The sequence below is a fragment of the Macrotis lagotis genome, chromosome 1, assembly GCF_037893015.1.
Source record: "Macrotis lagotis isolate mMagLag1 chromosome 1, bilby.v1.9.chrom.fasta, whole genome shotgun sequence".
Taxonomy (NCBI): domain Eukaryota; kingdom Metazoa; phylum Chordata; class Mammalia; order Peramelemorphia; family Peramelidae; genus Macrotis; species Macrotis lagotis.
In genome coordinates this window covers 666,356,243-666,380,217 of record NC_133658.1, presented here as the reverse complement: position 1 = coordinate 666,380,217, position 23,975 = coordinate 666,356,243, and the positions used below count along the sequence as shown (strand labels likewise).

Below are 23,975 nucleotides of genomic sequence, written 5' to 3'. Positions count from 1 at the left end.
AAAAGAATATATTCAAAGTATACATTGACCACTCCACTTGGGTGGAGTCTGAATAAGAAAATTAGTCCAATCTCATCAGCAATGTCCTTCAAGAAACTGAACTTTTTAATATCAGGACTTCATAAAAAGGGGAGAATTAGTTAATTTTTATCACTGTGCTTCTGAGAAAGATCACTGCTACAGTTTTAAGATGCAGGGAACTTAATCACATTTTACAATCAACTTTAAACTCTGAGCCAATGAATCCACTTACATATAAATTCTAAATGGCACAGGGAATGGAGTGTCAGGCTTGAAATCAGGAAGATTCATTTTCCTGAACTCAAATCTAGCATCACTGGATGTTTGATCTTGGGCACTTGCCCACTTATTCCTGTTTATCTCAGCTCCTCATCTGTAAAATGACCTGGAGAAAGAAATGGCATCAACTACATCTTTGCCCAGAAAACTCCAAATGGGGTCTTGAAGAGTAAGACATGCCTAACTAAACAAGGAAATTTCACAAATCACTATTTCCCTTTGTAAGCAAGTTAACTTCCATTTTTGCATTTAATTTCATTCTCTTCTTAAAATCATGTCTATCTTCTCTTTTCTTTTTTCCATTTTTTTTCTTTTCCCATTATCTTAGTGGTCTATAATATACATTTCAAAGAAAGACCAAAATATATAGCCATTCCCCCTTCCACACATAGACTAAATTTTGTTCCTATAGGGATTCCCTCAGACTGAAAGTTAAATGAAGGATTATGTATCTATATTGCAGTGAAATAAGTTATGAAAAAAAGGCCGACAAATATACAGAGGCTATTTATAGCATTCTTTAGTAACTGATTTAATCATTTTATTATCTCATAAGTTATGCTTCCAATATTAGCAGAATCCCTTTTGGGGGATAAATCGGAAACACTGGATAACTAATAGTGGGGTATTCCTTCAACTGTATGTGTAGGAATTTGCGTCACCTTTGTAATACATACATATTTATAAAGCAGTTTGTTCTAGCTGCCACACTGATAGAACAAACATCTCTAATATCCATGTCAAAGTATTGCCTTTAGGGAGTAGCTAGGTGGTACAGTGGATAGAGCATGGGCCCTGGAGTCAGGAGTACCTGAGTTCAAATCCAGCCTCAGACACTTAATAATTAGCTAGCTGTGTGACCTTGGGCAAGCCACTTAGCCCCATTGCCTTGCCAAAAACAAAAAAACCTAAAATACTCTCTTTGGAAATGATGCGGCTGTCTATACTCACTTTAATCTCTGAAATTGGTATTCAAGATTTCTGAAAGTAAATTGGTATTGAAAAGATGGGTCTTTGCACCAGGAAGTACTTTGAAATACTTAAAAGTGATATGCTATTTCTCAAAGGAAATTAACTAGTTCTCTTATCTATAATATAGAATACCTATCCTAAATATATGTACTAATGTACTAACATTAGATTTAATCACCTATGTCATAATCTGAACAATGGACATTTTTTGTCCATTTAGTTTTTCCTCCAAATTTATTGACAAATCTCTTGACCAGTCATAATTTTCTTAAGCTCAATGCCATCTCCCTCCACCATTTCTGCATATGAGCATGTTTAAGATTAGTAGGAAATCCTTCCCTTAAAAAAACAAGCCTTTAAAAGTGGCAAATTCCTTTGACTTCAGTTTTGTGCTTTGCTTTGCAGATAAGATCAGTGAACAGTTATCTGAGTGACTGCCTTTGTAAAGAAGTCTTAGATAATTCTGATATTAAAAAGAGATTTTGTTTGGGGGGAGAATCTTTAACCACATAATGATATTGCATTTTTCAGTTTTATGGCCAAGAAAAACCCAAATGTAGAGACTCATGAAAACCTGACTTTCTCTTCTGTTTTCATTGAAACCACCCTTGTTATTGTGTTTTGTTTTGTTTTGTTTTTTAGGTGTTTGCAAGGCAAATAGAGTTAAGTGGTTTGCCCAAGGCCACACAGCTAGGTAATAAGTATCTGAGGTTGGATTTGAACTTAGATACTCCTGACTCCAGGGCTGGTGCTCTATCCACTGTGCCACCTAGATGCCCCCACCCTTGTTATTATGCATGTAAATTATTCTCAAATTTTTTAAAAAAAGATTAGAAAGTAGTTTTGGGGAGTTGGTGGTCCCTATTGTTTTCTTTATAGCTATTTTTAGCTAATATTACCCATTATTTTTTCCACAAGCATCTTTTCCTTCTTGAAAATCACTTATGAAGTGGTTCCTCCTTTTCAGCTACCTGAACAAAATGCTAAGAATATGAACTCTTAATTCTCCTAAATTATGAAAAGTTTAGAATTAAAATTCCCTAGGGTACAAATAAAGAAATTGTGTTCCTTAGAATGATATTCAGAAATTTGCCACCCATATATCATCAACAAGCTGTTTTAATTCGTTGTGTTCCTTGTAAGTGTCCCTATTAAAAGTACCTACTTTGCAAGAAAGTTGGGAGGGAAGCAAGCACATCGAATTACTTACGAACTATTATTAAATACATAACTTCCTACCTAGTCTCATTGCTTTCAGCCTCTTGATTATAGTTCACTCTTCTTAATTTTCCCAAAAAGATTTTCATCACTCCTAACACAACAATTTTTTGAGTAATCTTTCTGTCTGATCTGATGAGAATTTGTGATTTTATTGGTGTGGTTGATCCCTCCATTAATATAGAGTAATGCAGCCTCATCATGTAATTCTTGTCTGACTTGTTTTAATATGATTTTGGGAATAATCCCACTGAACCACTTAGACTATTAAGAACCTCAATCTGGTAATCTGTATTTTTTATGCTTTTAATGTAATTTCTAACACTCATTGTTGGTCACATACTATAACTTTGTTCTATTTGCTCTTAAAAGTTCTTTGAGGTTTTCAGCTATCACAAAGAACAACTCGTTTATATGCACATATATATACACATATGTGTGTGTGTGTGTGTGTGTGTGTGTGTGTGTGTGTGTGTGTGTGTATATAGTATATCTATATGTATTTTTAAGATTTGCAAGTTCAGACAGACATCTTTTCCCTTACTACTTTGTAAACTCTGAGAACAAGGACTGTGCTTTGGAGTTTATTTGCAATCCACATCTCCCCTAAATCTTGCACATACTGGGTTACTGCTATATTAACCACTGAACAGTCCCAGTTTTTTCCCAAGCCGAGCCTTTGATTTCAGTGGTTTGGGGAGCCCCCGCAAGCCGGGGGAGGGGCCTCGGCCACCCCGCCCCACCAGTCCAGAAACGGCTTGGAACCCCGAAGCCCCTCCGCGGCCGCTGCCCCCAGCCTCGGTGGCCGGCCGGAGATCCGCAGACGGGCCCCCGCCTGGCTCCTCGCGGCCCGCCCGCCCGCCTGCCCGCCTGCCCCCGGCCCCTCGCGGCCCGCCCGCCTCCGGCCCCTCGCGGCCCGCCCGCCCGCCTGCCCCCCTGCCCCCGGCCCCTCGAGGCCGGCCGGCCTGCCTGCCCGCCCGCCTCCGGCTCCTCGCGCCCGCCTCCCTCCGGCCCCTCGCGGCCTGCCGGCCTGCCTGCCTGCCCCCGGCCCCTCGCGGCCCGCCCGCCTCCGGCCCCTCGCGGCCTGCCGGCCTGCCTGCCTGCCCCCGGCCCCTCGCTGTCGGCCCGCCCGCCTCCGGCCCCTCGCGGCCTGCCGGCCTGCCTGCCTGCCCGCCTGCCCCCGGCCCCTCGCGGCCCGCCCGCCTCCGGCCCCTCGCTGTCGGCCCGCCCGCCTCCGGCTCCTCGCTGCCGGGCGGGCGGCCCTGGGTGAGGCCGGGTTCCCCACCGCACCCCCGGCTCGAGCCGCCCCGCCCCGCGGGAGGGCGCCCCTCTAGGGGAATCGGACCCCAATTTTTAAAAGGAGGTGAGACAACAAACGGGGCCCCTGGGGTACTTGCCGATCCTGCCCCGCTCTCCCAACCCCCCTGGGAGCTTGGTTGGAGGGCGGCCGTTTCCTTCTCCGGCTTACTTTACAGATGAGGAAACTGAGTCATCTAAGGTTAAGCCATTGCCAAAATGTAGGAGGCAGGAGACTGGCCCAGCCCTTGGTCCACGCTGATTGTCACCGCACTCGTGGGTTCTAATGAGAATCTAGACAGAAATGGGGAGTAAGCCTATCCCTAAGTAACTAATTAGGATGCTGCTGAAGGTTGTGTGTCAGATGAGCCTACCCACTAAAGTAAAATCCAGAGATTTCTCAAGGTATGAAGACAAAGTTTTATTCGATTTTTCAAGAATTGGACCCTGACTCTGCCTTAAAACGGGGAGCAAGGGATCCAAAATCGCTTTATCCTAACTCGACCCCCCCCCACTGACCCATCCTCTTTAGTGAGGAATGTGCTCTTCACAATCTAGATGCATAAATTAAAGAAAAAGCATATAATTCAAATAGACAGGTTCTCCCCCTCCAGGACAAGGAATGTAGAAACATCAGGATTTCAGTCCAGATTAAGACAGGGTCAGTTTACTCTTTACATTTCGGTCAAGGTAACATTAAATTGCTTGTCAGGGGAGGCAGGGAAAAAGAGACATGACATAGAGCTCAACTTTTTCTAATCTATAATATTCTACTGAAGAAATCTCAGACTTGATCCCATTCAGTTGTAAGGCTGAAAGCTAAGTGCTGGGAGAGCTCACTTTCCCCTCCTGGAGGAGCTATCACCTGGATTTCACTGGGGAGAGACTGAGGAGAAGAGCCAGGAATACATTTAATTCCAGGCAGAGGAACAGAACTGGAAGGGATCATTGAGATTACTTAGTTTTACAGATTATCATTTTACAGATGAGGAAACAAACTCAGAGAGGTTAAGAGACATATTTAGTCATAAAATTAATGGCAGAGCTGGAATTTGACCCAATTTTGCCTGATTGCATACCCAGCATCACTCTTGCCTTAATGATGAGAATAGAAGTGATGAGGCTGGAATGAGTTCAGGGAACAGTAGTAGTCCAATTTGGTAAAATTATAGGGTACATGAAATTCAGGGAAGTGGCTTGATACAAGGCCAAAAAGACAATCTAAAGCCTGATTTTTTAATATCAGGCTAAGTAGTTGCAATTCAATAATTTTTAACAATTGAACAAGCATATACTTGTTCAATTGTGCCCAGACTCTTTGTGACTTCATGAAATATTTCTGCTTAGGCCCTTCTTTCCTCCACTATCCATCCAAGTTCCTTGTGTCCATACTATCAATCTGTCATCCTTTGCCTATCCCCTTTTCCTTTTGCCTTCAATTCCAACATAATTTTTTTTCCAATGATTGTCATTATGTAGCCAAAACATTTAAGCTTCAACTATGATATTTAACCTTCCAGCTAAAAGCCTCCATTGACCAGTGTGATCTCCTTGCTGAGCAAGGGACTCTCAAAGGTCCTCTTCAGCCCAATTTGTAAGCATTGTAATTAGAGTCTGTCAAACAAAAGATTCAGGGAATAGAGAAGGGAAGATAATCAGTGAAGTAAGACCTCAAAGAAATCCTTCATACAAGACCTTGTGCCTGGTGCCTCAGAGGATACAAATAAATGACTAGAGGAATCAAACATTTTGGAATAATACAGTTGGAAAGTAAAAGTTTATGCCTCTTTGGCCTACAAATACTGTTGTCACTCAATAAACATTTACTAATGCCCTACTTTGCATATGGAGCTGTGGATACAAAAAAAGTCTCAGCACTCAAAAGATCTTAAAATTCTATGGAGGAGACAAGTTGCAAGCAAATTATAAACACAGCAAGTTATATACTGGATAAATAGGAAGTAATCAATAGAAGGAAGGCACTAGAATTAATAGGGGTTGGAGAAGGCATCCAGAAAACGATGAAATTTTACTTAGGACTTAAAGGAAGCCAGGGAAGTAAGCAGGCAGAACAAGGAGGGAGAGTGTTGTTGGCTTGGGGGATAACTTGAGAAAATTCCTGAAAGCTGAGAGAGAGAAGGTCTTGTTCATGAAACAGCCAGGTCAGTGCCATTGAATGAAAAAATATGCATGTTAAAAGGCCTGGAAAGGCAGGAGGAGGCCAAGTTATAAAGGGCTTTGAATGACAAAAACAGCATTTTACATTTGTTCCTGGAGAGATAGGAAGCCACTTGGGGGTGCCGGAAATGTGGTAGGGAGATTGACAGGATCAGTCCAACACTTTACAGAAATCACTTTAATGGCTAAATGCAGGATGGTTTGGAGTAGGAAGAGGCTTGAGACAGAGTAGGCTATTGCAGTAATCCAGGTTTGAGGTGATGAGGGACTGACTGCACTAGAGAGTGGTTAGTGTCAGAGAATAGTTGTTGCAAAGGTTGGAATCAACCAAAAGACCAACAGACCTTGACAAATTATATAAGGTTGTTGGGGGTTGAGAGAGTTGAGGAATCCAGGATGACTCCTATATTCTGAGCCCAAAGGACTGGGAGACTTATAATGTGTTCTGTGCATAAATCCTTCATAATTGCTCTTCAAAATGGTTGGATCAGTTCCTAATTTCACCAACAGCATATTAGTCCCAATTTTTCCGCATTCCTTTGTCATTTTTCCCTTTCTATCATTTTAGCCAATCTGGTGCCAGATGTAGTTTATTTTGGGGATTTTTGTTTTTGTTTTTAGATTTTTGTAAGGCAATGATCGGGTTAAGTGGTTTGCCCAAGGCCACACAGCTAGGTAATCATTAAGTGTCTGAGGTCGGATTTGAACTCAGGTACTCCTGACTCCAGAGCCAGTGCTCCATCCACTGCGCCACCTAGCCGCCCTGAGATGTAGTTTATAAAAGTAGTTTCTGTAACCATCCCAGCACAGTCTACTTCAGGAATGAAGTTTCCTGACACCATTGTTATACAGAAGTTGAAAATTGAGCTTTTTTCCAACTGAAATGTAAAAATAAAAATAAACTGAATATATGACAGTGTAACAAGGCATTTCATATACAGAATAGCCAAAGAATGCATTTTATTTCTAATTTTTTTTCCAGCTTTGAAAGCATGTTTTACATTTACAGAAAGCATAAGGCAATTAAAGCTAAATTTATTACTATCTAAGGAATAAAGATTGAGTCTATTCCTTTCCAATGATGTAGACATTTTTAAAAACACATTTAACATTATAATCTGAAAGTGACAAGGACACAAAAATAGATACAGTAGAATGAAAGTAAAATTTAGAATAGAAAAATGTTCTGTGCTGAGCAACCTCAAATACCTTCACTGTAAAATTATTGTAAATTGGTATTCAGTGAGCATGGCCCTGAATACAACTGAACTACTTCACCCCTCCCACTTAATTGGAAATGTATGTCAAAATTTGACAGACTATTTATACAGCCCAAGGAACAAGGAAATATTACAGTATTTCCAAAACAATCCTCACATTTATAAAAGAGAAGAGAAAGATTTCATCACAAAGAAATGGCAAGAGATTCCTGATATGTTCAAAATGCTGATTTCTTAATCATAGAGAAGCCTCTTTTCAAAGATTGCATTGAAAGTGCAACTGAAGGGGCAGCTAGGTGGCATAATGGATAAAGCACTGGCCTTGGAGTCAGGAGTACCTGGGTTCAAATCCGGTCTCAGACACCTAATAATTAGCTAGCTGTGTGGCCTTGGGCAAACCACTTAACCCCCCTTGCCCTGCAAAAACCTTTAAAAAAAAAGAAAGAAAAAGTGCAACTGAAAGATGTCACCTTCAGTATAAAGGATACTAGTTTGTGGACACGGACATTGCTATCAGTGACACATCAATATTGGATGATTAACAGTACATAGTCCAGATTTATAAGCAGAATAAATATTTTAGAATTAGCAAGTGGTCATTCAAAGATTTCATCTAAACCATTAAGGTATTAAGGCACTCAGAAGTTACTGAGGTTCTGCTTTGAGTGAAAGTGGGTAGTGTTTGAAATATCATGGTTTGTTGTTAGCCATCTATACTAAAGAATATGAGCATGATAGCCATTACAAATAAGTTTATCTCTCCTGCAAATCTTTATAATATTTAAACTTTGCAAGTCATTGTTTTGAATTAGGATATCTTCTCTGTTCTAAGAAATTCTTTAAATGATAGCTATTCTCTGTGATTTTCATTCACTTTTTTCTCCTTCATTGGGTTCCTAAGGTGTTAAATCCAGTCCCATAGAAACATAATGCCCCTTTCCTCCTAAGGGAAAAAAATGTTCCTTCAGGTTAGCACTTTCTCTGAAAAAAATAGTCCTAGAGCATCAAGAGATTAAATTATTTGCCCAAGATCACACAGATGATCTGTGCCAGACACAATTTTTGAACTCGGGCTTTCCTGGTTTCAAGTCCTGGATCCTTTTTTTGCTTTGCCACTTTTCTTTTTATTACTATTAATTACATGCTTGATTTATCTCTTATTCTTGCTGTGCTGAAATTTTGACATTTGGCAATAAAATAAGTTTACAAAAATGGAATGGGTGCTTGCATAATATAGTTTATATTTATTTTTGAAATCCAGATTCCTTGTCATTTTTATAATGGTGGTTGGTTGTTTTTAATTCTAGGAATGCGAAAAAGAAACTTTTCAGAAGATGTTAAGGTATCAAAAAAAAGGATTAGTTAGATTTGATCAAACAGATGAAACCACCTTTCTGTACAATTTGGCAGTGAAGAGGAATGCTAGTGCCTTTTTTGAAAAATATGATCGAAATGAGGTTCAAGAATTAATTGCTACTGCAATTAACTGGCTCACTGGAAAAGAAGACATGCGCACTCAAATAGAACTCCCTGAAGGACTTATGACTCAACTGAAAAATGTAGGTTTCTCCACAGCAGTTGTGCTAGCACCAGTAGATCCAAATGCAAACATGGATTATAGAGAAGTACATCAGATCATAAGAGAATTGTCTGTTGGAATTTATTGTTTGAATCAAATTCCTTCCCTCAGTTTAGAAATTAATTATGATCAAAGCACATCCTGCCAACTGCCTCCTGCTTATTTTGACACCCGAGTTGGACAAATTTTGATCAATGTTGACTATATGATAAAATCACTTTGGCATGGAATATATATGCCAAAAGAAAAAAGGGTGAGGTTCTCAGAAATGTGGCGCACCCTTTTGGATGTTAATATTGAAGGGAAACCTCAAACAGATAAAGATATCTTTGCAGAGTTTAATGCAGCAGGTAAGCATACACTCTTTAATTTGTATTTTTCATTTTGTATTTGAAATTATTCTAGGCCATTTCACAAAGTAGTTTGAAAAACTTCCCTGTGTAAAAAAAAATTGCTTCCAAAATTTAATAAAGTAAATATTTTGAAGTTTAAAGACTGATTCTATTCAGTCATTATAAAAATAATGATCAATTTATAATCATAATTATTCATGAGTTTGCTACCCACTTTTCTTTTGTATCCCACAAACATGTCTGCAATTTTTTAATTATAGCTTTTTAGCCAAAGATGTTTATTTTGAGCTAGAGCTTGTACCTAGGAATTTATGTATGTGGGGCAAATACTATAAACCATTCCCAAGGCAAGAGTACCTTCAGTCAGAGGTAGGGAAAGTGTGGTGGACACTACCCTATGAAGGGAAAGAGACCGAAAGAGGTCACTGCCTGGGAGGCTGCCCTTACCCATTCCAGTAATTTAGGTCATTTAGTGGCTTCCTATTTAAACTAATTGTTCTTTATAAATCAAAGTCAACTGTTTCTTCACACGTGGCATTCAAAAAAGTTGATGGAGAAGAGCAATGGAGAGAATAGTATATAGCATATCCCATATAACAAACAAACTTTTGGAGAAGGGGAAGAAAAAGGACTTAGAACTTTCCCCTACAATCTCCCCCCTTACCCACTAAACTAACAAAACAAAATAATCCATAAAATAGCATGGCAGAATTGAAAAGGCACTCAAGCATCACCTGTTAAGTACAGTGCAGTTCTTGGATGTTTATAGTTATATTGAAAAAATTATAAATAATTTTATTTGTTTTTTTTTTCCCTCACTGATTAATCAATGAGGCAACATTCAGGACCGAGAATTAAAAGTTTATTAGAAGTGCAAGTTAGCAGCTTATAGGTGGGCTGGTCCCTGAAGATCAATGATGACTTCAAGGTGAAGCCAGTGTTTATAGGTAACTTTAAGATGAGATATATCCACCTCAGCAGAAGAGGTTGGGCCCTTGATCTCAATTTCTCCCCAAGGCAGCAAGAGCATGACAACTTGCAAGTAGGGGTGGGGTACAAAGGTCACAGGTAAGGGATGACTTGACTAGGGGACCAATATCAGGGGACTGGGTGACACTTCCCTCAACATTGTTTGACAAGCAGGTGTGGGAATAATGGGATACTGAGGCCCATAACTCTCAGTAGAGGAAGCTGAGCCTTCTGCCTGCTTCCCAAGAGGGGAGTGACTTACCCTGTGGGATCAGAGACAGGTCAATCAAGCTCCACCTGAAACTGAAGTAGAACTGAGATGGAATAAAATGTCCAAGTGTTATAAGCTAGATCTGGAAAGAAGCTTAGAGACATCCTGTCCAACCACCTCAATTATCGGGAAGAAACAGACAAGGACTAGAACACAGCTTTTTAAGTTCCATTCCAGAGAGTTTAGGCAGCTTGTGCAATTGGACTGCTTAAGGGATAAAATGGTAGGCCATCCTCGCAGAGAAGTAGTCCATGTCTTGTAACACAGGACAAGCAGCTATGCAGTCCTACTCTTCAGCCCTAGCATGCCATCTTGGTGGCCTCATCTTTCCCTAGGAAAGTTTAATCAACTAAAGAGAACTTTGAAGGGAAAGAAATATAAGAAGATGGGGAGCCCTGAGGGGCTGGCTATCTCTCAGCTGAAATGCTTACTCCATACTACCTCTGTTTCTGTCCTTTTGTTGTAGTATCTGTGTCTCTGCCTCTATCTCCCTCCATAACTTCTTTCCCCTCCAACCCCCCACTCCCCACAGGGTCCAGAATTTATTTTTTTTTAGATTTTTTTTCAAGGCAATGGAGTTAAGTGGCTTGCCCAAGGCCACACAGCCAGGTAATTATTAAGTGTCTGAGGTCGTATTTGAACCCAGGTACTCCTGACTCCAAGGCTGGTGCTCTACTCACTGCGCCACCTAGCTGCCCCTGGGTCCAGAATTTCTGAAGAACCTTGCCCATTTTCTTTACATGATAGCTAACTCCACTTTCAACCTGACTCTGGTGATCTATCCTTGGCTATAGGCCCCCCAATGATTAGCTTGGGTTCCACTGGCCTCCACAGGTCCTGAAGAATCCTAGGTGCATATAGTTGGCTATGGTTGACTCCATCATGCTCTCCCCCACTCCCCTAGCCCCAGCAAGCACCTGCTCAGCCTTTACTCTTTCTATCCAAGCATAGGCCCTGCCTCCTTACAGCTCCACAACCTACCCATTTCAGGTTCTTCCCAGCTTTCTTTCCTCAAAAGCAGACTGGTGTCTTTTAAATCTTCAGCCCTGAGGCAAATTACCTAACCTGTAAGATTAGGGACCACCTGTAAGGGGCTTGGGGATGGGGTGGGTGGATGGGATGGATGACTTCCTAAATAACTATACAGATGTAATTAATATTAGCAGATAGACTGATGGACTTGTATTCAGAAAAATACAGGAATTGGGGTCCAAATCCTACCTCTGGCATTTACTATGTATATGACTTCAGTCCAGTTACTTTTCTCATTGGTAAAATAGGGATAAATAATCCTTACAATATATACTTGACAGGGTTGTCATGAGGCTCAAAACAAAAAGCATTTAGGGGCGGCTAGGTGGCACAGTGAATAGAGCACCGGCCCTGGAGTCAGGAGTACCTGAGTTCAAATCTGACCTCAGACACTTAATAATTACCTAGCTGTGTGGCCTTGGGCAAGCCACTTAACCCCATTGCCTTGCAAAAGGGAAAAAAAAAAGAAAGAGAGAGAGAGAGAGAGACTAGCAAAGGGGAATGAGAGGTTATTTGGAGGATCACTCTCCCCCCAGAATCCCCTAGCTTCACAGGAAGACAAGCAACTAAGGAGAACATAGGGAACCCTAGGTTGGGGCAGGTACCTCAGAGAGCAGAGATGAGGTAATTTAGGTTTACATTTAAAGGGGCATTAAACATGAGAGCAAGAGATGGGGACATTTTGGACAATGAAATGGGAGGGAGGTGTTGGGGAGATCATTTCAGAGGGAAAAGAATATAGAAAATATTTCTCTGGAAATTTCCTCTCCTTAGAGTGTATTTTGAAAATGAAATTAAATAATACTTTCTTCAAACATGAAAGAATCAGTATTATATAAAAATATAAAATTTGGATTTGAACTTTATTACTGATTAGTCCTGTAACCTTGGACCCTAGTTTTGTTATCTATAATAAGAATTGGTAGGAATTGGTGATCTGTAAGGCTTTTTTGCAATAGGAACATTGAATTATTTCTAGTTCTAGGTTGGTAAAGCCAACAATGAATAGACCTTCAAAGAATAACCCTTTTGTTACTGCAAAGCTCCTAGGGCTAAAATACTCTGCCTAAGAAGTCCCTGCAGCATACAATTCCATCAACTTAAAACAGAATACTTAATAACTCAAATTGGTAAAAACTTTTAACATTCAACCACCATACATAAAATCCCTCCTTAGCTAATAATCTTTTAAGCATGCAGAGCATTTACTTTTTCTGTGAGGCTTTTAATCAACTCCCTCTAAGAAACAATACTTAAACTGAAGTGAGTGAAGGAAATGTTTGTTACAATTCCAGTGAGAAGCTGGTGGAGAGTCCCTTGGACCTACAACACCTTTATAGAAGCAAGATCAATATTCTATCCTGTTAGTTCAACCCTCCTACTCCCATCAGAATCTGAATTGATTCTTGCCTGTCAGGGTTACAATCTATCTACCTAATACACCCACCCCATACCACTCCTTGATATGTTCCCCCTCTTCATCATACAACATATTATATTAATGAAACTCAGTTGTCACAGAGGGCATGTAAGTTAATATGCAAGAAGCTTATAAAGTATGCAAGCTTGTGAAAAGTCAGTGATCTTTTCTTAACCCTGTTAACCATTATTTCCCTTTGACTAAAACAAACCAACAAAGTTAGCTTTATAAATGAAGTTTAATTCTCTAGGATCTTACCAAAACCCATGGGTGAATGTCATCCTTACAAATGCCAACATTGACCCAACGTTTTGGGGAATTTTTATACAATTTAGACAAAGCAGTAAAACTTTAGGTGTCAAACAATGAGATTTCACATGGTTTTTACAACTACAATTCTTTCAAATCTTATAATATTTAATGAAAATTCCTATTGACAAGAATTCCACTTATGCTGAAGAGTAAATGTCTAAAAACAACAATAGGATTTTCTCTCTGTTCATTCGGGATGTCCCTTATCTGTTGATCCAAGGTACTAACATTGTGATAGTATTGACACAGGTAGTAGTCAGCATGGAAACAGACCTTACATAGCCAACTGCATTTTACAACACTTAGTTAAAGGTTAAGAAATGAAATTCTGATTAGAAATATATTGCTCAAGAAATATTAAATTCCATCTTAAAGAATATCAGATTATACAACCCTCATCCAGTTTGAGCTGGTTTGAGCATGGGCTCCTTCAAGAGGAGCTTCAAGAATTCTACCAGCTATATGATTGGTCAGGGTTATTTTTAGACCCCCTGTCTTTGTGATTAGATTGTTCTGATAATGATCTGTGGAAACCAAACAGCATGTTTTTACATACCTAAACAACTACTGTATAGTGGGACCAGAGAGTAATTATTGCTTCCTTCATTTTGTGGTTCTTCCTAGGAGGTATAGCTAAAAATTGAATGCCAGATGACTCAAGAGAAGATGCTTTCAAGTGTTTTATTTTTCATAGTAAAATTATCCTGGGGAAAGTGCTCTTGAAATTGAAAACTGGAAAAATAATTTTATTTTATTTTTTAGGTTTTTGCAAGGCAAATGGGGTTAAGTGGCTTGCCCAAGGCCACACAGCTAGGTAATTATTAAGTGTCTGAGACCGGATCTGAACCCAGGTACTCCTGACTCCAGGGCTGGTGCTTTATCCACTCCGCCACCTAGCCACCCCGGAAAAATAATTAAAAAAAAAAAAGACATTAAATAACATGACCCCCCCCCCAAATTCAGTCTTCATTTTCCTACATGTCCTATACAACCTCCTAAAGTCAGTTATAATAGCAGACACTCACTGTGGCACAATTCTAGTTTCTAGCAAACATAAAGGAAGAAAAAGAAAGATCTACTCTTGGTCTCTTTGCAGTAAAGGAACCTAGAGGCATAAATAACCTCTGGATTAGGTCTACAACTCTAGACAACTTTAACAGTGCCCTGACAGTTGAATTAGACCACTTTCTCATATAATACTTTAAGAGAAATGGGAAAAAAGTGGTATCATGGGATGGATAATGTATGCTCTGTATGTAATTAATACATGTTATGTGTTCCTTATAATGTATGAGTTTGACATATATTGCTGTGTTGTGTCATTGGTTTTTATGCTTCTCTGCAATGTGTTGCACATTCTACTGTGGTGGTGCAAAATTGCATGATTTTTTGCATGTGATTTATTTGGTTATCTAATGCAACTGCCATGTGTTTTGCACTGACTGCTTTGAGATTTGTGTCCTTTGTTTAAATATGGGCCATTTTTAAATATAAAATATTGATTATATGATGTATTATGCTTTTCACATGCATCAAAGTTAGCTCCATGCAACTCTAGGGTGAATGAGTTAGTTGCTCTCTCAATTTATATTGTTTATACTGTTCAAAGATTTATGTGCCCAGGTAATTTCCCAGTATTGAAAATTCATTGCTGGAGGCGGGAGGGAGAATGTGAGGAGGCTTAAAGTTTTTGTTGGTCAAAATAAAGCCCCAGACAGAAGGTTTGCTGCAGACCGGTATGCATAATAAAATCAGACTAAGGGGGCAACACTGGCTTTTGAGTCAAGAGAACCTGAGCTCAAATCTAACCTCAGACACTTAATAATTGCCTAGCTGTGTGACCATAGGCAAGTCACTCTTAACTCCATCGCCTTAAATAAATAAAATTAAAAAAAAAATCAGGCTATGGGCTAGGTAAATAGAGAACCCTACTAATCTGGAGCTATTCTACCTGACTTTTGTTATCTAGGTGTGGTGACTAAGACCAAAAAAAGTGTAAATCTGGAAGATTCTAGCTATTTTATCCAGAGAGAGTGAACCTAGGGACCAGTAGGGACCAACATTAAGTTGAGCCTAGGGGACCATCAGAGTAACATACCCTACAAAGACCCTATGACTCCAATAAAGAATGTGTCCCAATTCAACAAGATTAGCAGAGCAGTAGAGATATCAACCTAGCAGTCCCTACAGACCATCAGAAGTAACAGAGTTAATCCTAGCTGAAATGCCACACCCATTGGTGGACCCAGTGAGAGCAGTGGTGATAACAATCATTAAAGATCAACTACCTTGCAGTGCAGCAGGTATAAATTTGTAGTCCACTTCTATCCCCCAATACAAATCCCTCATGTGTGAACCCCTATATATATGAGCACTCTTCCACCAATGGTATTATTTTTTTTTTAGGTTTATCTTGCAAGGCAAATGGGGTTAAGTGGCTTGCCCAAGGCCACACAGCTAGGTAATAATTAAGTGTCTGAGACCAGATTTGAACCCAGGCACTCCTGACTCCAGGGCCGGTGCTTTATCCACTGCGCCACCTAGCTGCCCATACCAATGATATTATTATATGAGAGAAGGGTGCCTTTGGTTTAAGTAGAAAAAGAGAATTTTCTATTGTCTTCCCATACTATTTCATTAAATGTCTTTTCTTTGAATAGAGTCCTCTGACTGACTTTTCTGTAAAGTAAATGGTAGAGTCTTATGAGCTATTTTTTGGAATGAATATAGGCCCAAAGAGTACCATAAGTTTGAATGACTACTTGAGGAATTTCATTTATTAGAGTGTAGTTTCTGAGTTACTGTTTTATGAAGACACTGCTAACTGGAAACAACTGTTGATATTGTTTCTTCAGGTGTGTTCAGGTGAGCCGTGTCTTCAGGTTCAAAAGGAAATTGCGATGAATCTGTGTTTCAACTTGAATAACTTTGACAATTCCTTCTTGACCAACTTCCTTTGCCTTAGGACACATCTGAATGAAGGGATGTGAAGATATCTCCCATAATGTCTCACCTTTTGATTAGACTTTGACACTGGCAGAGTGTGCCATGATGTGTTTGTATAGCTGGTTCAAAGACTCTGGTTAGATGCTCAAACTCTTCTTCAGTTTTATTTCTTAGAATAAAAAATAGATTTCTAGCTTTCAAATGAGTCAGCATTTACACATCCAGAAGAAAGGGCACTTACTCCCCTTTGTAAACAGAGTTGCTCTGAGTTGCACCCTAAGAAATCTATTGTTGGCTATCTGGTTCAAACTGTTCTAATGGTATGAGTTCCTTAGGCACTGATTTGTAGTGGTGTAAACTAGTTCCCTTAAAAAAAAAAAACTCTCTTACTGTGTCCTTGGAGTAATGAATGAATGAAACCTCATTTCATAAAAGAGCCATTTTGCACAGTCCTTCCTCTAGAGATGCCTCCTCATCTAGGAAGAAGTGCCCTGTACCAGTGAAATCCCAGGCCTAACCCATATTCCCCTAAATACTGAATTGTACTGCGGCATCTTGTTGCCAACTTCCTCTTCCCCTATTATGATACAAATCTGGCTTGGACTTTGTTGTCATGCCAAGTGGATGGTTTCTGGCCTTCTAATGGATTTTGAGATAGTTGTTTATGAATTTATATTACTCAACCTTTCATTAGGACGAAAGTATGGTTATAAGGTTCCACAAATCTGAAGAGACATTAATGTCTTTGCCAACCTTCAGCAGTTATGGGGTCTGCTTTCTTTGTATTTCACTGATCCTCTTGTCAAGATCCACCACTGTGTACTGGATAGCATATATTAGAAGTTGTTTATTTTTTGATGTGTAGAGTTGCAACCTCACTGCCACAAATCTTGTCTTTGATGACAACAGATGTCAAGTTTGGGTTTATCAAAAAGAATCATTCTATTGGATTCCTAGTGAGTCACATTGAAGTGTGCAAGCTATATAGTTCCCAGCCTCTCCTTGGACTAAGAAAATATGCCATTATGCAGGCCTATTAGGTCAGTGACCAAATTCCCATGTATCAGTTAAAGAGATGGAAGAAATGATTCCTTGTATTGCCAGAAGCACCCCAAAGATGGGATTGAACTTAATATTTCCCAGAGAAAACACATTTGCCATTAAATATCTGATCTCTTCTTATCAGAATTCTTCAGTATGTTAGTCTTTGGGATAACTGTTATCCTTCCCCCCCCCCCCCCCAAGGAGCTTCTTTGGATGATCAATAGACTTTCCTTCAAAAGGCACAGAGAGAAGGCCAAACTGCTCCTCCAATCATCTTGTCCTCTGAGCCACCCAAAGCTGCCCCAGCCCCAAATGTTTTTGCCCCAGGTGAAAAAATTTCTAATTATGGCTCTGCATGTATTTACATCAGCTCAAAAAGCCACAAAGCAATACTAGACTCTCAAAGGAATACAAACATCACATTGTATGACTGTGCCTCCTGGAAGGCATATATAACACTATCAACTATTTTTAAAGACAATTTTGATGTCAAATTCTAGAATTGCCTTAATCTACACTTTTTGGTCTAATATCTTAAGAGTCTTTCAGTGCCAAAGGAGACCTAAATTTAAAAAAAAAATGAGAACTCAATAAAGTGGTATTCTGGAAAGTATATTTTAAAGTTTTAATTAATCGACAGATACATTTTCACCCTCTACAAAAGATGTTTATTGATTTGGGGGAAATAGTATAAAACATCTCAAATCATTTTGCTTTCAAAATGTGAAGTTTCACCATTTGAAAATTTCCTTTTTACTTTGAAGGTCTTGTTGATATTACAAAGGATCCAGATTTTGATGGAATATATGATGAAAATATGAATGAGGACCCAACCTATGAACCAAATAGCTTTGAAGAAAAATCTATATTCATGAAATATGTTGAAAATATAAAGATAAATCTGACATTTACCAACACACTAGTTCAGCAATATGATAATGTGTTCTTATTTGAAACAGCCCATTGGCTTTCTAATGTAATAAAGTATACAGATGACTATCTTGATATTTGTACCTATCAAAGAATACAGCAAAGACTAGCTCTTCAAAAAAAACTGATAGAGAAACACCTTGAGAAGAAATCTGAAATGCGGCAAAATATGGCCTATTTAAAGTTAATATGCTTTATGATTCCATTCTTGCTTGGCTTAAAAAAGAAGATGAAGGTTCCAAACTTAAGTACTCTGCTTCCACCATTTTCAGGTAAGAATAGTTACCACCAGAAGGCCAACTTTTTTTTTAATTAAAAAAACATATCTAGGAAAAGTGGGTTCTCAGAATAACTCTTAACTGCTAGCATACTGAGATATAGTCAGACAGGAAGTAAGAGGGAAGAAGAGGAAGAAAATAAGTTTACACTATTTAAAGAGCTTGGGAAGGGGCAGCTAGGTAGTGCAGTGGATAGAGCACCTGACCTAGAGTCCAGAGGATCTGAGTTCAAATGTGACCTCAGGTACTTAATAATTGCCTAGTTGTGTGGCTTTGGGTAAGTCACTTAGCCCCATTGTCTTAAATAAATCAAATTTTTAAAAAATAGGGGGGAAAGGGGCGGCTAGGTGGCATAGTCGATAAAGCACTGGCCCTGGAATCGGGAGTACCTGGGTTCAAATATGGTCTCAGACACTTAATAATTACTTAGCCGTGTGGCCTTGGGCAAGCCACTTAACCCCGTTTGCCTTGCAAAAAAAAGGGGGGGGGGGGAACAGTTTAAAGAGATTTTACTGGAATTGTTGTGCAGTTTTTTTCTGCATGTGTATTATTCCTATCCACTAGATCTGTATCTGATCTGGAAGTTGCTTCTGCATGAAGAGAAGCCTGATAGTGCAGCCTGCGCAAAGGTGCCTGTTCCCCCTCTTAGATGAGGTTCCCCTTCTGACTCTAACCTCTGATCCCCTGAGTGCAAAGAGTAGCATTCTGTAAGAGGGTAGTAGTGATCAGGCTTTTTATAGCAATTGATATATCCTTAGCAGAGAATTGCGTGCACTGGGACAGGGACTGGAGTGAGAAAATAAAAATAGGCTTCCTCTATAGTGTTTTCTTTGTCTTCTCCAACCTTGACTGTCTGCTTCCCACCTCTTTTCGACTTCAATCCCTACCTGAAGCTTGACATTGTAAATGGGCAAAGAGAAGGGGAAAAAGAGGGGAAATGGAAGGGAATGAATATTTAGAATATGCCAGGGGTATGCCAGGCACTGTACTACACTCGACAAATATTATCTCATTTGATCCTCAAAACAACCTTGGGAGGTAGGTAACATTATTTTGCTCATGTTATAGTTGAGGAAACTGAGCTAGAGAATTTGAATGACTTGCTCCAGGATCTCACAGTTAAGTTTCTGAGGCTGATTTTTGAATTCAGGTCTTCCTATCTCCAAGCTCTGTGCTCTACCCCCTTGCCACTCAGTTAACTTGAAATAAGATAATAATAAGGGAGAAGAAAATTTTGAGATAACCTTGCTGACAAGATAAAAAAACTTACTTACCTGCAGAGAAAAATTAGTATAATGGTAAAAGGACTCAGGGGTGAAGGCTTTACAAACTTTATCTCACATTCTACATTGTGAATTGCTTTGTAAATAATTATTGATCATTGAAAGGGGTTTCTTACGATTTTGTTGCCTCTTGGCTCTGATTCTTCTTTACTGTATTTATCCCAGTTTGTCAAGCTGATGTTTAAGACTTTTTGCAATTCTACAAGCCTTTGATTACTATTTCCTATTATTGTCTAATTGGAAACCTCCATGCCATCCAGGTAGGGTTTTTCCTCACTTTCTTCAACAGACTAATCATTTCTCTCTTTTCTCAAGATATTTTCCAACTCCACCTGAACATCCCCAGTCAGAAATTGAATTAAAAAAAGAATTTAAAAAAAGAGTTAAAATTAGAAATAGAACATATAGAATAGAACATATCACTAACTATTGTCCACCTCAAACACTTATAGATACAGAAAAGCTTTAAAAAAATTTTGTGGTTTCAAAGTGGTTTAAAGGGCATACAAATAAAGATTATAAGAAGTTTTCTTAGCCTGACAAGATGGAAAGATGCATTCAAGTAGTAGTCCACATTTCCACTGCATAATAGTAGAACATAATAAAACAGCTACATAAAATTGCAGGAAAATTGATCAGGAAGTGTTTTTTTTTTTTGCAAGGCAAACAGGGTTAAGTGGCTTGCCCAAGGCCACACAGCTAGGTAATTATTAAGCATCTGAGACCGGATTTGAACCCAGGTATTCCTGACTCCAGGGCCAGTGCTCTATCCACTATGCCACCTAGCTGCCCCCTGGGAAGTGTTTCTTAATAATTATCTAGGGGAAAATGCCCCATTCCCATCTTCCATTCTCTTAAGAAATATCAGTTAAGATGGTTCTTGTATGTTTTTTAGAGGTAGCTAGATTTTTTTCTGAAATTAAGATTCTTTAATTTTTGTTGTCAGATGAATTAAATTTAATATCACCACATAAGAACCCCACAGTCACTCAAAACAAGTCTCCAGCTGCCTTCCAGATAAAATGTAAACTAAAGGGGAAGAGTAATATCAAGACAAAAGATCTTAAAGAGGTTCATAAAATTCACTTTACAGTTCATATTGCAAATTCTCTTTTTTTTGACAAGCAATGAGGTTGACTTACTAGTAAGAGTCAAATGTCTGAGGCTGAATTTGAATGGAGAAGTGGAGCATTGCTGTACTAAAGTATTCAAAATTTATTGGTTATGAGATGATATTTTCAAGATAAAATGTTTAGTTCTAAGGTCAACAGTTTACATTGGAAAAATATCATTTTGAGAATAATAATCTTATTTTAAATCACTAATTTGTCTATAATAGTCATAAATGAAATTCGGGTAAGTCATACAGCTAGGTAATTATAATGTGTCTGAAACAGATTTGAACTCAGGTTCTCCTGACTCCAGGGTTGGTACTCTATCCATTGCACCACCTAACTACCCCTTGCACATTCTTTTATAAATAATCACTCATTATTGGAAGGGGGGGGTCTCATGACAATTTCTCCCAGGTGGACAACTCTTTTAATACACCTGTTTATCAGCCTGGTGTTTCAGATCTCCTATAATCCTTCCCAAATCTTTAAATCTTATTTCCCATTATTGTCTCAGTGTCATCCAAGCAGGTCTCCTTATTGCTACTTAAACCCACCCAATAGTCATTTTGGCTTCCTTGCTTTTTTCAAACTGCTCTCCACCCCCACCTGACTATCCTTTTCCTTTTTCCTAATTCTCCACCTATATAAAGAACTATCTCAGATTCCAGTTCCTCTATGAAAGCTTCCAAATATTCCTTAATCATGAGCTGTCTTATTATTTAAATGTCTGATGTACTTAGGTATTTTTTTAAAACTAGATAATAATCCCTATTATGGAAGGAATTCTGTATTATCTTTTCTTATATTTCATGGTGGGGGTGTACAGGTGTTCAAGGAATCTCTGGTATGAAGGCTCCCAGGTTCAGGGCTGCTCATCAGTCTTTGGCTTCCACTTGCCACCTGTGACTCTGAGAAGTTGAAGCATGCACAGCTACCACACCCTGGTAAAACTGCCTCCGCAAATGAGATAAATCAGGTTGAGGGTAACCAACAGGCCTTAAACCCATTGGAGAGTTAGGGAGTATGTGAAGCATGTGAAGACTTTGGTAAAATGGGCAGAGGTGAACAAGACCTCTGCAGACAGAAACACACCCAGTCAGCATCATTTGTCTTGACTGTTGTTTTGCTACCAGACTCTGATGACTCTAGAAGACAGTGGAGATGAAAAATCTTGCAAAACTCTGTCTCACTTAAATCCAATTTTTGTGCAAGTCAACAGATACCATCCGTACCAGTTTACCATTTTTATCTACTTCATTGTCCTGTGGCAGGAGCTGTTGTCACCAATCTGTACACAGGTAGCCCAAGGTATAAGGCCGTCATCTTCCTGAATGGACGTAGCAGTGGAATTCATTCATTCATTCACCCTCCATGAGCACCCTTTCAGGGTCAGACTGGTGAGAGGAAAAGGCTAGAAAAGTTGACCTAAAAACTGTCAGCTTCATCTAACCTAACCCTAACAAGTATTTGTTTTCCATTTACCTAAATGCAATAAGACTTGGTGGGTGCATTCTTGAAGCATTTGGCATTTAATAGACTGTTATTGTAAGGAAAAGAGACAGGATGTGAGAGACAAAAACCATGTGTTGGCTAGACCAAAGACATAGACTCCAAGCTAAAATTTCAAAAAAAAAAAGCAACTGCCCCAAGACAGAATATCTACCTGAAGATTTGATGTCAATGTTACTGTGTTGAACCAAGACACTTTTGGCAACAATGGAGCAGAAAAAAAGAGTGAAAGCTTTCAGAAACTTGGTATAAAGCATTGCATTTACTGATCTGGATCAGAACACTTATAAATATCAAGTTGGTTTGATGAAAATGATTGGGGAAATTCAGAAACTGCTAAATAGAACTCTACAGCAGAGTCCCATATTTTCCCATGTGTAAGACACACCTTAATTTGGGGGTCTGAAATTTGAAAAAAAAAGTGTTGCATAAAGTTATTGAACTTGTTTTATTCATCATAAAATTCGTACAACTCCTCATTGCCATTAAAACTCCCATCCATTAGCTCATTCTCATCTGTGTTTAATGGTGAATCACTGTCTTAGGAGAGGCTCTGACTGCTCTCCTGCCTGGGCTCTGGTCTGTATTTGACCACCAGCAGTCGCTGGGCAGGTCTGGTGCATGGACACATGCTTAGTCCATTCTATTTCATGGACCTGAAACACCAATTTTGTCCTCCTTTGAAATCGGTCACTTCTTTTTCATCAATTCCTTCTTGCCTCCTGCTGAACCATCTTTTATGGACACAGAAATTCCACTTGCCCTTTGCTCTTTAATCCATATCTAATTCTCTCTCTAAATCAGGACCATTTTGTTGACTTGTCTCTCATGGCTTTCTTCTGCCATATCTGTTTTTGGGGGGCGGGGGTGGGTTCCTTCTTCCCATAGCCAGTCTCAGATTGTTTTCTCAGTTGGAGTAGCAGGATTTCCATTCACTTTTGCAAACTGGATCACTTTGATCTTGAATTCAGCACTGTATGAAAATCTTTTCTGAGCCATTTTTGGACAGAATGTGACAAAATGTAATTTAATATACCGGTAACAAATGCAAAACAATGAGCACAAAGACATCAAACCAGAAAAAGTGAGAAATGCAAGTAAAAAATCTACAACCACTGAATAAGACACACCCAGTTTTTAGACCTCATATTTTTCAAAAAAAAATGTCTTATACATGGGGAAATATGGTTATTCTTTCTCTAAGAAGGCAGCATTCAAATCCATCAAAAATAAAGTGAAAGCAAAGTTTAGAGAGATATAGGATTCTTGGCTCAGTAAGAAGGCAGATATAATTGTTTTATGCTGAAAGCTAAAACAAAAAAATGCTCTTTGATGTCCTGAAGGACATTTATGGGCCAAAGACCCATGGTACTTCTCAACTACTCATTATACTAATAAACTACAAGGATATGACCCTTGAGAAATGGGCTGAATGAACACTTAAATCGTTTTAGAAGACTGACAGATTTATCATCAACCAATGCTGAAGCCATTGACCATATGTTGAAGTCAATGCCTTTCTAGCCAAACTTCCAAGAGGAAGATGAGGTTTTGAGTGTTGTTAGACTCCTCTTGTGTGGCAAAGTGCATGGTACTGATTCCATTCCAGCAGTGATCAATGAGACTGGGGGTCCACTATTCAGAAAAACTGATTGAAACATTCCAGATTATATGAAAAGAGGTGATTATCCCCCAGGAGTTCAAGGATTCCCCCATTTTTTAACTTATAAAGGAAAAAGAAATAGGTTCT

The 23,975-nt window shown here is 39.1% G+C and overlaps 1 protein-coding gene across 4 annotated transcripts in view; it reads left to right on the top strand.

Moving 5' to 3' along the window:
* The first annotated feature begins 3,675 nt into the window (after positions 1-3,675).
* ANKAR (ankyrin and armadillo repeat containing) overlaps positions 3,676-23,975 on the top strand; it is a 90,826-nt gene continuing 70,526 nt past the window's right edge. For 2 of the 4 annotated variants that reach the window (XM_074215507.1, XM_074215505.1), the window contains exons 1-3: positions 3,676-3,853; positions 8,492-9,113; positions 17,875-18,312. In XM_074215507.1, coding sequence (XP_074071608.1) covers positions 8,519-9,113; positions 17,875-18,312 — 1,033 coding nt within the window. In that variant the 5' untranslated portion in view covers positions 3,676-3,853; positions 8,492-8,518. Of the gene's footprint in view, positions 3,854-3,965; positions 4,192-8,491; positions 9,114-17,874; positions 18,313-23,975 lie in introns of all 4 variants that reach the window. The other 2 variants (XM_074215506.1, XM_074215508.1) reach the window with 2 other exon arrangements.